This window comes from Lupinus angustifolius, chromosome LG06 (genome assembly GCF_001865875.1).
Source record: "Lupinus angustifolius cultivar Tanjil chromosome LG06, LupAngTanjil_v1.0, whole genome shotgun sequence".
NCBI classification, from domain to species: Eukaryota; Viridiplantae; Streptophyta; class Magnoliopsida; order Fabales; family Fabaceae; genus Lupinus; species Lupinus angustifolius.
In genome coordinates this window covers 22823960-22839256 of record NC_032014.1, presented here as the reverse complement: position 1 = coordinate 22839256, position 15297 = coordinate 22823960, and the positions used below count along the sequence as shown (strand labels likewise).

The 15297-nt window shown below is 33.9% G+C and overlaps 2 protein-coding genes across 2 annotated transcripts in view; one reads left to right on the top strand and one right to left on the bottom strand.

Annotated features, from left to right (window-relative positions):
* The window catches only part of LOC109350254 (probable ADP-ribosylation factor GTPase-activating protein AGD8), a 6349-nt gene extending 5309 nt beyond the window's left edge, over nucleotides 1–1040 (top strand). Inside the window, exons 6-7 of the mRNA XM_019591451.1 lie at nucleotides 420–521; nucleotides 654–1040. Coding sequence (XP_019446996.1) covers nucleotides 420–521; nucleotides 654–761 — 210 coding nt within the window. The 3' untranslated portion in view covers nucleotides 762–1040. The remainder of the gene's footprint in view (nucleotides 1–419; nucleotides 522–653) is intronic.
* On the bottom strand, nucleotides 3915–13854 carry LOC109350253 (tRNA-dihydrouridine(20) synthase [NAD(P)+]-like). Its single transcript, XM_019591450.1, has 9 exons — nucleotides 13696–13854; nucleotides 13491–13596; nucleotides 10753–10891; nucleotides 10062–10170; nucleotides 9853–9989; nucleotides 8807–8943; nucleotides 7588–7694; nucleotides 7351–7478; nucleotides 3915–3997 (listed from the first exon to the last, which is right to left on the bottom strand). The coding sequence occupies exons 1-9, from the start codon at nucleotides 13738–13740 to the stop codon at nucleotides 3940–3942; spliced, it is 966 nt and encodes a 321-aa protein (XP_019446995.1). The 5' UTR covers nucleotides 13741–13854; the 3' UTR covers nucleotides 3915–3939.

Genomic DNA, 15297 nt, shown 5'->3' with positions numbered 1-15297 from the left:
CAAAACAAGCATGAAGATTAGAGATAGGAATGATTTCGTGCTGTTAAACAAGTCCTTATCTCATGTACCAAAACCAGTCCTTTGTTTTAAACATGCGCAATTGTAGGCAAATATTTGTTATGTGACACAGTTTTCTGCACTACAGTTTTCCTAATCCCATTGTGACCATGGAAAACCATAATCATGATATATGTAACTTATATAAGACAGGCCCGAGGTTATTTCTGAACACATTACTGGGAACTAAGGCTGGGTTGATGTTGTTGTAATCTTAATCTTAGAATTACCCGTAAGGGCGAGTATTGTCTTCTTTTGGTTGTTATATAAGCAACTAGAAATAATCTGAGACAATATATGTTCCGTAATTAAAAGTTTTGACTTTAAGTGTTGATGCTTGAGGCTCTTGTTGTTATATACAGGGTTCATCTTCCATCTCCAGTGCTGATCTATTTGGTAACTCAAGAGATAACTCCTCCATTGATATTACTGCGAGTGAGCTCCTAAGTCGTTTATCTTTCCAGGTATTCCTTCATTTTTAATGGATTTAGTTACATATTTCGTTCCATGTTCTTCATCACCTCCGATGCGGAAACCATAACTAAACTCGTCGCATTAGTTCCTATACCGGATGTCATACCTTACTGTTTTTACAGGCACAACATGATATATCTTCTCTTAAAGATATTGCTGGAGAGACAGGAAAGAAGCTGAGTTCTTTAGCTTCCAGTTTTATGACAGATCTACAGGACAATATCCTCTAAAATGGTACTATTCTGCATCCAATAAACCCTTTCATGTTTAGAATGTAATATAAGAGTTAAATATACAGTTATTTGAGAAAAGATTTTTCTTTTTTTGGGTATCAGAGGTATTGTTTTGATGTGGTTAATTTGTTTTAGAATTTTTTGGGTCAGTGCAGTTTGTTGTATCAATTAGAAAAATGACTTTATCTTTTACATTGAACATAGGATTAAATGCAATAAAAAAGGTGGATATTGGTGTACATTTATGAGTTAAAGATGCCATAAGGCACTTTGGTAGGGTTTTTGTGGCACTTTTTGCTGCTGGGAACAGAATTTAATTTTTAACCTCTCTCTCATAAATTTGAGTTTCTTTTTGGTTGCTTAGTTAGTAATTAATAAATAAATATTTGAGTTAAAAAGGTTGAATGAATGATGTGGTATGATGTTAGCGAAAAGTTGGTAGGAAATTGAATTCATTCATTGATATTAGATCTAAAATATGGACCTTGAGGTAAGGTACTATTTAGTCTGACCTGGTCTGCTTCCGAGTTGGGTTTTGGAGGAGAATGAATGAGGGAAAACTTTGGAGTCATCTCAAACACTGTATTTTATGACTCTCAAAATTTTCTTTTCCCTTCCTTCTCGAAAATCTGGCTTGCATACAAACCTTGAGGGTCTGTTTGTGAGTTTAGTTTTAGAGTTGAAAGAGAAGGTTTGAGAGAGCCATGCAATATTTTGGTGAGATGGCTCTAAAGTCTCTCATTTCTCTTCATTCACCTTCAAAATTTAACTCACAAACATACTCTTCGTTACTCTTTCCAACCTAAATTGCTTAAACTTTTATTTATATCTCAAGTGGTGGTAATAAATAATCTTTTTGAATTATATGCAACATGACTCTTGATGATATTATTAATAGATAAACAAAATAAAAATTGATGTTTTCATTATAAAATGCTAAATGAATAGATTGTGCTTTGTGGTTTTGCTCTTGGTTCTAGAATAATCAGATGATAAGATATTGTTTTTAAAAAGCAAATGATAATATTATTAGTAAAGAATAATACGATTGAATATTTGAATGATTCAGTGATATTAAATGACATGGCTCCCCATAGTATTAACAATAAATAAATGAATTATTTGAATCATCAAATGATGTAATGTTGTTTGACGCAATGTTGTGGAACAAAGTAAGACATAAACCCTTCTATCGAAATAGGTAATTTTATATATAATTATATATAAATGTGAAATTTTATAAATTAATAATTTTGTATAATTATATTGAATTAACATATTTTGCTCTTTTTGGATCGGAGTAAAACAAAGCAATGTTGTACTTTTTTTTCAAATTTTAAGTGAATTGTTTTGTTCACTTTTCATGTTATTTCTGGTCTAATTAGAATTTCCCTAGCTTAAATTGGTATAATCTTCATTTGGCTAAGACTATAGACCAGAATCATTTTCAAGTTTAGTCAGCAATGAGATTTGGCCGGTCTAATTTGACTCTCAGTGGGCTATTAATGTATGAATTGAACACTTTAGTTATAAGATATTGTTCCAAAATGCAAATGATGATATAATAAAATAAAGTTTTGAATTAATGTTTTTTGAATAATTAGGTGGTAGCACACAAGGTGAATTCTATAATAATGATGCCATCTTTGAAATAGTATTTTATTGTACTACTGACATTAAATAATTATTATATTATTAATATTTTTGTTTTAGAGTCACTCATTCGTTCTATTATTGGAGAGAAATCTATTTGAGTTTGATAAGATTGGGTGACATGAATTTCTCCTTCAAATATTTAAGGTAGTTACATACCCAAAAGAACTAGATAACACTAATAATTAAGTAAAAATAACCCCTCATGGTTAATTGAAATGAGGATATTGTTTGATTTATAAAATAAAATGTAATAGATAACATTTGAATTAAAACCATCTAAAGATTTAAATTTTACTTAGTCCTTTGAAGAAAATTGTCATAAAATAAATTTATCTAATGAAAATAGTTACCACATTAGTTCACTCGGTCTCAAATGAGATTCACATGAAAATGGCAACAATTAAAATATATAGATCAAATATATTAAAAAAAATAAAAAAGGATTGGTTGAAATTCAGAAACAGATTAATACCAAAAAAGTTAACAAGCAAATAAGAAAAAATAGAATATTGTAACAAGTTTGGGAGTTACTTGAATTCTAAGTGACAAGGATACTAATAGAGTTTTATGATATCACTGTTAATTTCACTTTTTTGAGATAGTTAATCTCTGTTTCCATTTATGAAGAAGTGAGGCATAAGGTATTGATAGAATGATTTGAAGACTATGTTACCATCAAAGAATTTTGTATATGGTGGAGTTTGGAAGAAAATGGTAGCTAAGCAGTAACTTCAAAATCCAATGGAACATAAGATTAAAAGTTCGATTCCTAGGAACAACATTTATTGAAAAGAGTAACCATATATCTCCAAAAGGATTAGTTCTTTGCCTATAGATTCATTGGTTATAAAAAAATAACTTGAGGTAATCATTTTCATATTTGAGAAATTTATTTGGTGATAATTTTCTTTGGAAGACTAAGTTTATCACTATTGTATTTTAAGAGAACAAAATTAACATAAAAATATGTATCAAATCAATTATGCCAACCATAAAATCAATTCAATCTCAAGTTACTAAAACATGGATCAATCTCAAGTTATTAAAACATGGTATTGAATACAGAATCTATATCAAGTTTTTGTTTGTATTTTACTAGTAAAAGAAAATCTACAGAGATATTACAAATCATGAATATACCTGTAACATAACATTATCTAGATCCTTTCTTCAACCCTCCCTAATAGAAACATTGACCAATCTTCAATAATATTGATTAATCTTGCACCCAATTGATCAATCTTCAACAATATTGAAAACTTTTGCACTTAGAGCCAATCATTATGCAAACTTGACAAAATCATATAAATTGACCAATACTAGAGAAGGCTGAAGAGAGGTTCCTTTGAAGGGGACCAGATTCATATACATGCCGGTGTTTATATGAATAATTTGAATTCATGAGTTTCCTATTTCTTGTATGTGTTCAATAATCTTGAAAGAATACCCTAATCTTGGACTCTGGTGTAGCAATACCCTCAACCTAAATCTTTGTATGCAACAAAAAATAATACACTCATCAAAGAAGTCTGGTTTTGCAGACAAACTGATAGTATTCTTGCTGCCCATAGAGTTCCCTGAAACATCAGAAAGTACACTGTAACTATTAAAATGGAGCTTACTATAAAAGTTGTTACAAGCTTCAACATAATTGATTCAACTCTTAGTACTTTCTAGAGATACAAAAGTAAAATAATAATTAAAAAACCGTCAACTTTGCGTGGTCATTGTCCTAACATGATCTCTACAAATCTTACTTTGGTACAATAGTGTTTTTTTGTTGCGGAGGGTGGTATTACTGTTGTATAACATATTCGGATCCTCTCGTATTTGAGGGACTGGGTAGCTTCTGTAGGCTGTATATAACAATAATGAAGTCTTAGTCCCACTACGTATGGTCGACTAGATGAATTGAATGATGTCATAATGCTATACCATAAATGAATGAGTAAATTACACTGACATCCCCTGAGTTTTAGTGAAATTACACAAACCACCCCTCACTTTTCTAAACTTACACAAACCTCCCCTAGTTTTGTACTTTCATTACACTGACCACCCCTGCATAAGAAATAAGTGTAATCTTTTAAACAAAAAATGTGATAAATGCAATTAAGTTAAACAAAACATGATATATTGTGTAGACAAGTCTAAATAATATACAAATTAATGTATCTTTATTATTTTTTTGTTACAAAATGCATCAACAATTATAAAGAAATATTGTTTAAATCACTCTTATAATGTAGTGTAACGAACCAAAAATAATAAAAATATATTAATTTGTATATTATTTAGACTTGTCTACACAATATATCATGTTTTGTTTAACTTAATTGCATTTATCATATTTTTTGTTAACTAGGGGAGGTTTGTGTAAGTTTAGAAAAGTGAGGGGTGGTTTGTGTAATTTCACTAAAACTCAGGGGGTGTCAGTGTAATTTACTCTAAATGAATTGAATGTAGTTATAGCATTATTACTTTTGGGATTTACCACTGAAAAGTCAAATCCAATATCGCATGGTCAGTCTCATTCTATTGTAGCCTTCTTGAGTAATTTAGATCATCTTTATAGATGGATGATCAAGGAGGAGAGAAACTTTGCATACTTCAGATGGAGAGAAAGTTGTCAAAGGCTATTTTTTAAGTTCTAAGCATTGTAGTTTATTACTACCTCTGATCCTCTTTATAAGACCCTTTTAGATTGTTCAACACAAACTAAGGAAGGTAATTAATATTGTTAGTATCATTAAAAAAAGAATTTGTTTCCCACATGTATCATCGCACTGAGGCAATCCTGTCCAAGCCGGGAACATCCACAGGTATGTGGGACTAACTCTCCCAGTGGACATTTTTTCCATCCACAAGACTCGAACCCGAGACCTTGCTTAAGGGGAATCAAGCATGTACCACTTAAACCAACACTCGTTGGTTAAATTTGTCAACTATTACATGTGTTTTAAAATTGCCCTTCTTTAATGGACCTATTCATCTTCTCTTTCCTCACATTTTATTGATGACTTTCTCTTTCCAATCAATAAGCCAAGTTTGTTTTGTAAATAAACAATTAATGTACAATTTTTTTTTTGAAAAAGGTCCCATAAATAGGACCAAAAGTAAAACCTCAAAAAGATTTTAGAAAAAGGACAAGAGGTAGTTCAATCCTGAAGATGAATAGCCCATGGTACTTTGACTTCAGAGTTTGGGGGAAGATAATGAAGAAAATTACTACTATTGAAGGTTGTAAGATAATTAGAATGGGCCATAAAGTTTTTTTGGACTTGTATTCTTTGTTAGTGTCAAGAACCAACTGTCCTAAAAGCTTAAGCGGTCGGGTGAAGGCAAGTGAACGGTTTTATGTATCTATCACGCCCCTCACGTAATTGCCCTTCGGGATTTAAGTGTAGAGACTATACACATGTCCACCATACCTTGTGATAAAATTTAAATTGTATTTAATTATTCAAAAGAATGGAGACGGCAAGGATCAAACTCTTGACTATTTGGTCATAAAGGTTGTGATATCATGTGAAGAATCAACTGCCGAGAAAAACTTAAGTTGTTCGGTGAAGGCAAATGGACAGTTTCATATATCTAGACTTAATATGAAAGGTGTTCTCTGATCAACACAACGGGTCACTTAGAAGAACAAGTTGCCAAAACACTCTACATCCTAACACCTAATGTTAAAAATCAAGAGATTGAAATATGGTTTCAAAGTTCTAGTGAGCGAATTAGTAGTCTGATAAGAACCTTGGGACACCACAAAAACTAGCTACTATAGTTAGATAGCCCAAATTCTTATATACCCTACACTAGAATCCCACATTTTCAATGTGGCAATTCCATGCCTTGCAATTGAATCCTGATATCCCACCTCACTCTACAGCCCGGGTGCCCAAATCCAAATGGGCTGGTTATGAACTAGCCCCTTTGACTAATCCTGAGTGAATGCTGCAATTCCAGCATAACCACCCATGCCACTTTTGTAGACGATGACATGGTGGAAAGCTCAGATACTAAATGCTAAGAAACTTGGGAGAACCATACCATAAAGCTAGCTACTGTTTGAGAATGCCTAAAGCCTTATGAACCCTACACCAGAATCCCATACTTTCAATATGTGGCTTAAGTTCCACACACTGCAATTGGATCCTAACTTCCCATCACGCTCCACAGCCCCGACGCCCACAGAGAAACGTGATAAATAAAATTCCATACCCAATTCTGAGAACCATATAGGCATTTATATGCAATTTAGTTTTGTAAAGTCCATTCGAAGAGAACAAGTCATTTTTTTGGATATCAATATTCAATAAGACCAATGCCTAACAATATGTTGCATTTTTGTTGGCCATACAATCCTGTCTCCTGAAATGAATGTCATGTGTTGCGCACCAAATATCTAATTATATGTGGAGGATAATTTTTGGTAAATCTTGGTACACCCTCAGCATTTTTTTTTCATTGTGAGCAAGTTAAAGGATTCTAGCCACATCAAGAAGGTTAATGTTTTATGGCAATATGTTCTTTTTGCCAATGGTGCCTTAGGTTGGAGAGAAATCCTCAGTCCTTCAAAAGGAAATATTTTTCACTAGGTTTACTTTAGGAGTTGTGTTTTTTACGGCCTCTGGTGTTCAGCAAATGGTTTTTCAGGAGTCACCTTAGTAGACATGCAGCGCCAATAACAAGGCTATTTTGTTTACTGAATAAAATATGATATTTTGTTCAGAAAATGGTTTTCTTTGCCTTCTTTCCTATGTGCTATTCCTTATAATTCTAAAATAAAATTCTTCTAGCCAAAAAAAGGTTGGCATCTAATATGCATCTAGAATTGCAGGGAATGCTATGTTCATATATTGCAAAAGAAAGTAAACAATGACCCATTGCAGCATGAAGATATAGCAATACAGAAAAATATTTAACTTACGCCAGATCTGCATTGGACTCTGATTTAGTCACAGCTTTCCCTTCGGCAAGTTCAAGAGAAGAATAATGCCCTATCATGTCCCTTAATGTATACTTGGTGTTTTTAATATCATTATCCCACAAGAAGCACTGAAATAAAAAATTATCCCAAATTATTTATAAGACTGCCACTCATGCCATGGCAAGAAAACAAAAATCAAGTGTGTTCTGGTTATTGCAATAACAAAAAAAATATTACCTTCCTAATATACTCCCTTTTCACATCTTCATAAGAAATTTTTCCTTCGGGTGAAAATATTGAAGCATTCCAGAGTGCCCCTCTAGCTACCATCACTGACGAGGCACCTTATGCCAAACCAGTGTTAATTAGAATTTAAATGTGAAGAAGAATGAATATAATCTACAACAACGAAGCTTTTATCCCACTAGGTGGGGTCGACTAGAATGAATACAATCTATCATGACAAAATAAGAAGTATGAAGCTATAAGATATTTAGTGCAAAATTAATCATCAACCAAAACAACAAAGAACAATCAATTGCGATAAAAACTGAAAACAGTGTTGGAATAAGACCTACGACATCCAAATGCTCACTTATCCTAACTTTCCAGAATTTGTTTTTATGAGCCTTGTCAGTTATTTGCGATGACGCATGAGTGACATTTAGTAAGTAGCATGCTAATGATTGGCAGGAAGATGTTTCTTATGCACAACCGGAAGAAGGTTATCAGCAAGAATTTTTACAAAAACTAATTCCGTCTGTTTGGAGTTAGTTTTTATAGCCTTTATTTTCTAGAATCTTCCAAGACCTGCCTTGGAGTTACGATAGAATCTTTGTTCACATTTAATATATTAAAAAAGTAGAATGTCTACATCTATTTTGCAGCTATATACTTAATTCTTTCTTTTACTATCCCCATCTTATTATAAAACTACTCACCTTAATTTCTAGTCTAAATTGTCAAAGTGCTGCATAAGATGAATCCAAGGTTAACAGATTTAGGAATACAAAGATTAATCATAGCATGGCATGGAGGCTTGATCCAATATAGTTGTGGAGAAGCGAAAGAAGTTACTCTGTAAACCTAGGTGTATGCTCAACCATTTCTATAAGTTTGAGGGGAATCCATCATTACTTTCCAAGAAAATGAGGCACATCTTTATCCAAGTGTTTTGTTTTTAGCTTGTGGAGAACTCATCAAAAGGACTGAAAGATTAGGTTGCAACGTACAGATAAAGCAACACAGCTCCCTGACATCTATGATAAAATAAACTGCATCTAAAGTTAGTTTCACTGTACCATATCCGTAATTCTAATAAAACATAACTAAACCGGTTTAAGTCTTGAGGAATTCTTTCCAGCTACCTATAGGGGATTTAATACTGTACCATATCCATAATTCTAACAAAACATAACTAAATCAGTTTAAGTCTTTAGGAATTATTTTCAGCTACCTGTAGTGGATTTAATATGTTGGATATCATCACACTCAAAGACATCACCATTTGCAATAACTGGAATAGATAATGCTGACACAACATCAGCAATTCCACTCCAATTAGCAGGATCTTTAGGCCTATCTGATACTTGTCTGCAAAAATAGATCCAAAGGAATAAAGCATGTTTTAATGGAACATAGATATAAGAATTTTCATATTTGAGATTGCAATGTGTATTGCTTTACGTGGGTTTGTTTGTGATGGCATGTAGTACCATATGTCAGTTTTTTGGTTTCTTAAGCATCAAAAATTTCAATATTGATAAATAAGCCCTGAGATGCATGTGTAGTATCTTGGAGTTCTTCTTGTCCACAGACACAAATTATCATGGAATTGTTAAGTTGCATACCCAGTGACTGCAGCAATTTTGAGATAGTTACCTTCTTAAAGAATATGGTTTTGCTAGAGGCAAATATGGGATGACTAATAACGAGTGAAATAAAATAGCATCCCTTGTACAACAATCCAGTTGTCCAGGACTATAAGTCAATGAGGGGAAGAGACAGTAAGCATAACTACAATGTAGTGTACATTTTCCCAGGAAAAACAACATATATATCCATCTCCCCAACTACGGCTATAAAAAAAATGTTTCTCTATTCTCTAATGTTCATTTTCACTTCTTTCAGTTTAAAATGTGTCAAGATAGTTGTTCTTGCGATCCTAAAGGGCACCTTATGGCCCGTGACAACTGGAGAAAAAGTTGGGTTGTGTCTCTAATACCATGTCAAGAATCAACTGTCCCAAAAGCTTAATCTGTTAGGTGAAGACACAATGAGTGATTTTATATTTATCTAATAATGTCCCAAACATGGATAAAAGAGGAGTGTTGTCTTAGTGTTACACAGTCAGATCACAAAGTAAAACTTGGTAGAATCGTCTATGACATAGATCAACAATATAGTTGTGATAGATCCTAATGGGGCCAATTGATCTATGAAACAGATTACTAAGATGATGCTTCAAGGTCCAAGAAAAAATAGACAAGAGCAGAAGATTACCTTCCATGGACAGCAAGAGCAGAAACACCAGTTTTCTCAATTCGCCTGGCTAATTCCACTGTATCATAGGGTGATTTTAAAAGTCGAATCTTACAAGTTACTGGTGTGCTCAAATTCCTCCTTAATGTTGTTAAAATCTGAATTTATAAAGAGGAACGGTTCAAAATTGCATAAGGACAATGTGAACAACAACAGATTATAGGACTTACATCATGAATAAGCTCTGGTTTGGACAACAAAGCTGCACCCATCCCACCACTCACAGAAAATGACTTCGGGCAACCCATGTTAATATCTATTGCAGCAACATCACCACACCTGCAACCCAACCACTGAAGGCACATAAATAAACATTGAAAAAGGAGCAGAAAGAAAACAACTAGCACTTCACTAAATCACTTTAAGCCACATTTAATGATCTTGAATAGCAACCTTAGTGAGCAAATGAAAACATAACATACTTAAGTCTTCAGCTTGAAGTTTTATAATCATTCATTGAGATGATATATTCGAAATTGGAACGTAAAGGTCTTCTGGCAAACAATAACTATGACAAAGATTGCAATGTTTTTAATGTTGTATACCAGGCTTTCATTCTTATTTACAGTAAGATCATTAAGTAATTATAAAGAGCCCACAAAAACAATAGCAGCTACACCTTAGCCCACTAGGTCTGTCATTAACTTATATATGGAATAGTTGACCGCACTACGCAACCAACCATAAAAAATTCAGAAGATACGAAATAAATAAAAACATGTGCAATTAACTACGAACAATTACTTCTCATATAAAAAATAAAAAACTACAAACAAATCGTTCAACTTAAAAAGTAAAAGGAAAAAATGTCAACTTAAATGTAAAGACCACTGAGGTGAAACAGGAATTCAATTAACTTACACTAACTGAGCAGCATTTAGGGCCCTCACAGCATCAGATGTACCTATTTGAAATACAACCCTATCTTTTTCTTCATCACAAGTTCTGAAAACGACATTTTCCGTCCCCTTCTCCACAAAATCAGTACATCCAATGCGTTCTGAGCAAGAAAATAAATGTGTTTCTTAGGAAAGCAAGAGTAAATAGGAGTGAGGGTAAAACCACAAGCATGTGAATGAAAAGATATTTCCAAAGCAGAAATTCATCCTCTAAATAGTTGATTAATTAAATGAACATTGATGTTTTTATGGAACATTAAGAATTGTTATGAAGAGAGAATAAAACTTTATTTCATTAAACAAATACGTATTATTTAGTGAAACAATGGCCCACAATCTGTCCCTTTCAAAACTAAAGACTCGTCCTAACCTATTTAATTTTTTCCTTTCTCTCTCTGTCTGATCTGTTTTTTTCTCTTTCCCTAAAAAATATCAAATATGTGTATGGACAGAGCAAGCAGCTGCGGCAGTGATGACGCCTCCCATTTGTCGGCAACAGTGCCAGCTCCAATCCCAAACACGGACATGACACCGTTGTTCCTGAGCAAAACTTATGACATGGTGGATGACCCTTCAACAGATTTGATTGTCATGGAGCCCAACCAATAGCAGGTCGTGGTTTGGAACCCACCCAAGTTCCCCAGAAACCTCTTGCCCAAATTACTTCAAGCTTAACAAATTTTCCGGCTTTGTTCGTCAGTTAAACACGTGGTTTCAAGAAAGTAGACCTAGATTGCTGGGAATTTGCATATGAGGAATGTTTCTTAAAGGTATATCCCAAATTTCTTAATCTGCTAGAGTCCCTGGATTTCTGCAAGGTTGGTCAATTTCTCAAAACCCCAAAGTGGCCTATATGGGTTTTTGAGAGTGAATTTCATTACAGAGTGCTCTCTTGCATTTAACCCCCAGCATTCAGAACGAGAACGAAGGGAAACACAGATTAGCGAAGCTTTTGATGCACAAGATCAAAGCAGAGTGTGGAAGGGTACCATCAGGTCATGACAGAAACAAATATCAAACTTCAACAAGAGAAGCTTGAGCAGCTTTGCAATACGAAGTTGATTGGATGGAGTGAATTCTTGCAATTGATTTTGGATCTAGCCAAGAGCATGCGAGGTTTCAAGGATTCATCAGGTTTAATGGGTAAGAAGGTCTTTGATCTTTACATTTTAATGGGATTGCTAAATCTGATCTGAATGGCAGTCAATTGAATTATGGAAGTGAAACTCCACTGCAAAAAACTCCAACTTACAAAGTTGAGAGTTTTAGTTCCCCCAAGGGGGCACTTGAAGGATTTATGGCAGATGTGAATGTTTCTCCTGCTTCTAGGGCAAGCAAGGCTTCTGAAGGTGTGGATGTCAATTTGATCCAACATTTATTTTTTCCTCACCCACTGAATGTGTAAAACTAAGATTCCTTGTAAGAAGTATGGGTGAAATTTTATTTTCATGGGAAAGTAATACAATGGCTGTGATTGCAACTATGCGCATTCTAGGGAAACACATTCGTCATTTTGAAGGAATTTCAGAATGGTGTTCCTTCAATATTAAATAGAAATGGGGGAATGGTGTTCCCTAGAATGCTCATAGTTGCAATCACAGTCATTGTATTACTTCCACATGAAAATAAATTTTCACCAATACTTCTTACAAGGGCTCTTAGTTTTACACCTTCATTGAGTGAGGAAAAACTAAATGATGGATCAAAATGACTTTTACACCTTTAGAAGATTTGCCTCCACTAGAAGCCTAAGAAATGTTCACATCTACCCTAGATTCCTCAGCTTTCCCCTTTGGGGGAACTGAAACAATCAACTTTGGAAGCTGGAGTTTTTTCGCAGAGGAGTTTCAACTCCACAGTTCACTTCACAGCCATTCGGATTGGGTTTAACAATAACAATCCCATTATTAAAATGATAGAGATCAAAGACTTGCTTACTTATTAATCATGATGAACACTTCAAACCATAACATTTTCATGTGGCAGCATGCAGCAGGACGCACCAGAGCCAACATGAAGCATGTCGTAGACGCAGTCGCCAGAGTTGTTTCTGGCAATTCTGGATAATCCATGACGCAACCACAAGAACTCATGGCGGCCACTGCCGAGAAGCGGCCGGGGGTAGTTGTGATAATTCCGCCTTTACCTCGCCGCAGGTGGATAAACATAAACAGTTGGAAAAGGATGATGAGGTTGCAATGAGATAGGAGGAGTTGTCAATGAAAGAAGCTAATCAGACATTCTTTATGGCGTTTGGGAATGAACTCTCTAATCTAAGGGCATTCTTGCAAGGTGGTTCAATCAAGGAACACGGTTTACCTCTAATACCATACTAAATAACCAAGCCTAACTCGACCCGAAAAGCTAGCTCATAAGGAGAGCCTTGCCTGCTTATTACAAATGGCTATCTCCATTTTCCAATTTCATCTATATGTCCTCACACACACTCCCTTTAACTTACACAACTTCATGATTTCATATATAAAAAGGGCATCCCAGTGCACGAGGCTCTCACTCAATAACTTCTGGGGGCAGATGTACACCGCCTTACCCTACAAACTAATAGGTTGTTTCTAATATTACTAAGCAACAACCTTAACGTTGCTTCAAGCTCACCCTCTACGATTCGGTAGATAAATACACCAATCTAATTGAAACAAATATAATCCATGTAAATTAGGAAGAATGAGAATCAAGTACCATTGAATTGGCGGTAACATTTGATAATCTTATGATCAATGATTTCTTCACCGTAAGTAATATGAGCACCGTATTGAGCAGCTAGTAATCTGAAAGGGAGTGTGCCCTATCAAAAAAAAAGGAATAAGAATGAATTGTTGCTATGATTAAGAGTTAGAACAATGAAAGGAAAAGAGAAAGAGAATGAAAGGAAAGAGAAACTCACAACGCGAACCATGGGAGCAAGAATGAGTTTATTATCATACTCCATTTTCTCTCCCTCTCACGACGGCGCCTCCAGCGTCGCACGGTGCTAAACCCGAAATCTTATATCAGCCACTCACCAATATCACCTCTCTCTTTTTTAATGTTTGCGGTTAGGTCTAAATTAAATATTTGTTGGTTATATTTAAAAAATAACTCGTATTTAAACTCGAGTCGAACCAATCTTTATTGAGTAATCTTTATTGAGTTGAACTCTGATTTGATTTGGTTCGGCTTGTTTTCAGCCCTACTCACTAATATAAATAATCCAAATGAATGGCTGATGAATATATGTGTATAAGTTTTTAGGGTGAAAATGTATAAATTTTATACTCTAATAGTGACACATGGATAAAGCAGATTATATTGAGTGACATTGTAAGATATCAAATATGCTCCAAGCTGAAAGGCACACATCTCATCTTTAGAAATGTATATTTTATCTCCTAATACTTGTGTGATGAGGGCCCAATGTGAGTTAGGGATGGCAAAAAACCCGTACCCATGGGTACCCGCAGGTAAAACCCATTCGGGCACGGGTACGAGTCACAAACTGGTATCCGCAGGTATTATAAACGGGTTTTTAAAAATATTTATAGTTCATACAGGCGGGTATGGGTATTATGGTATCCGTGTCCGCGGGTATTAATATATTATATTTAATTAAAATAAAAAGTACATACATTCATTACACTATGTATATTTTTTCTTTTACTTTGTTTACATATTTTATTGAGTTTGGTGGTGAAACACCATACAATATTATTACATGTGTAGAATACATATGTTTTACAAAGAAAATATATATTTTTTGTTAAGGAAATAAGAACAAAAAATCACACAAATAGAAAACACCAATAAATTTAGTATTTTTGTCAAATATTCAATCAAAAGGTAAAAAAATAATTAAGTTTTATCTCATTTGAAACATAATAGAAGTAAAAAATTAAAAATTCATTTATAATATAGAAAACCTGCGGATACCCAGAAATATCCGCAAAGACCCGCACACGGGTATGCGTACAGGTACTGGCGAGTATGGGTAATGTTCTCTTATTTTGAAACGGGTAGCGGGTAGCTACTACTCGTGCCCATCCGTACTCATTGTCATCCCTGGGGTGAGTGGCAAGTGGGCATCATAGAGTCAATAATTGGGAGTATGAAAGTTTTATATATTATTATTAGGTCATCCATCCTTCATTTTTAATTATCATTGACTCTTGAATAAAATATATAAATAAATAATGGATAATATAATGATTATATATAAATATTTATATTATCAGTACATAAATATTAGACTCTTGCGAGTAAGTTTCTAAGTTCTTAATATTGGAAAGTAGAGGTTACTTGCTCATTCCCATGTAATAGTCTAAATTAGGATAGTTTGTAGACAGACTTATATAAAATTAAAAATAATTATATATAAATGTATATAAATTATATACAAAATACAATCTTATATCATTGTCATATTTTTAGAATGACATTGCATTAAAAATAAAAAAGAACATAACCAACCCAAACTATTTAACATTATATATTTTTTATATCTAATAACAAA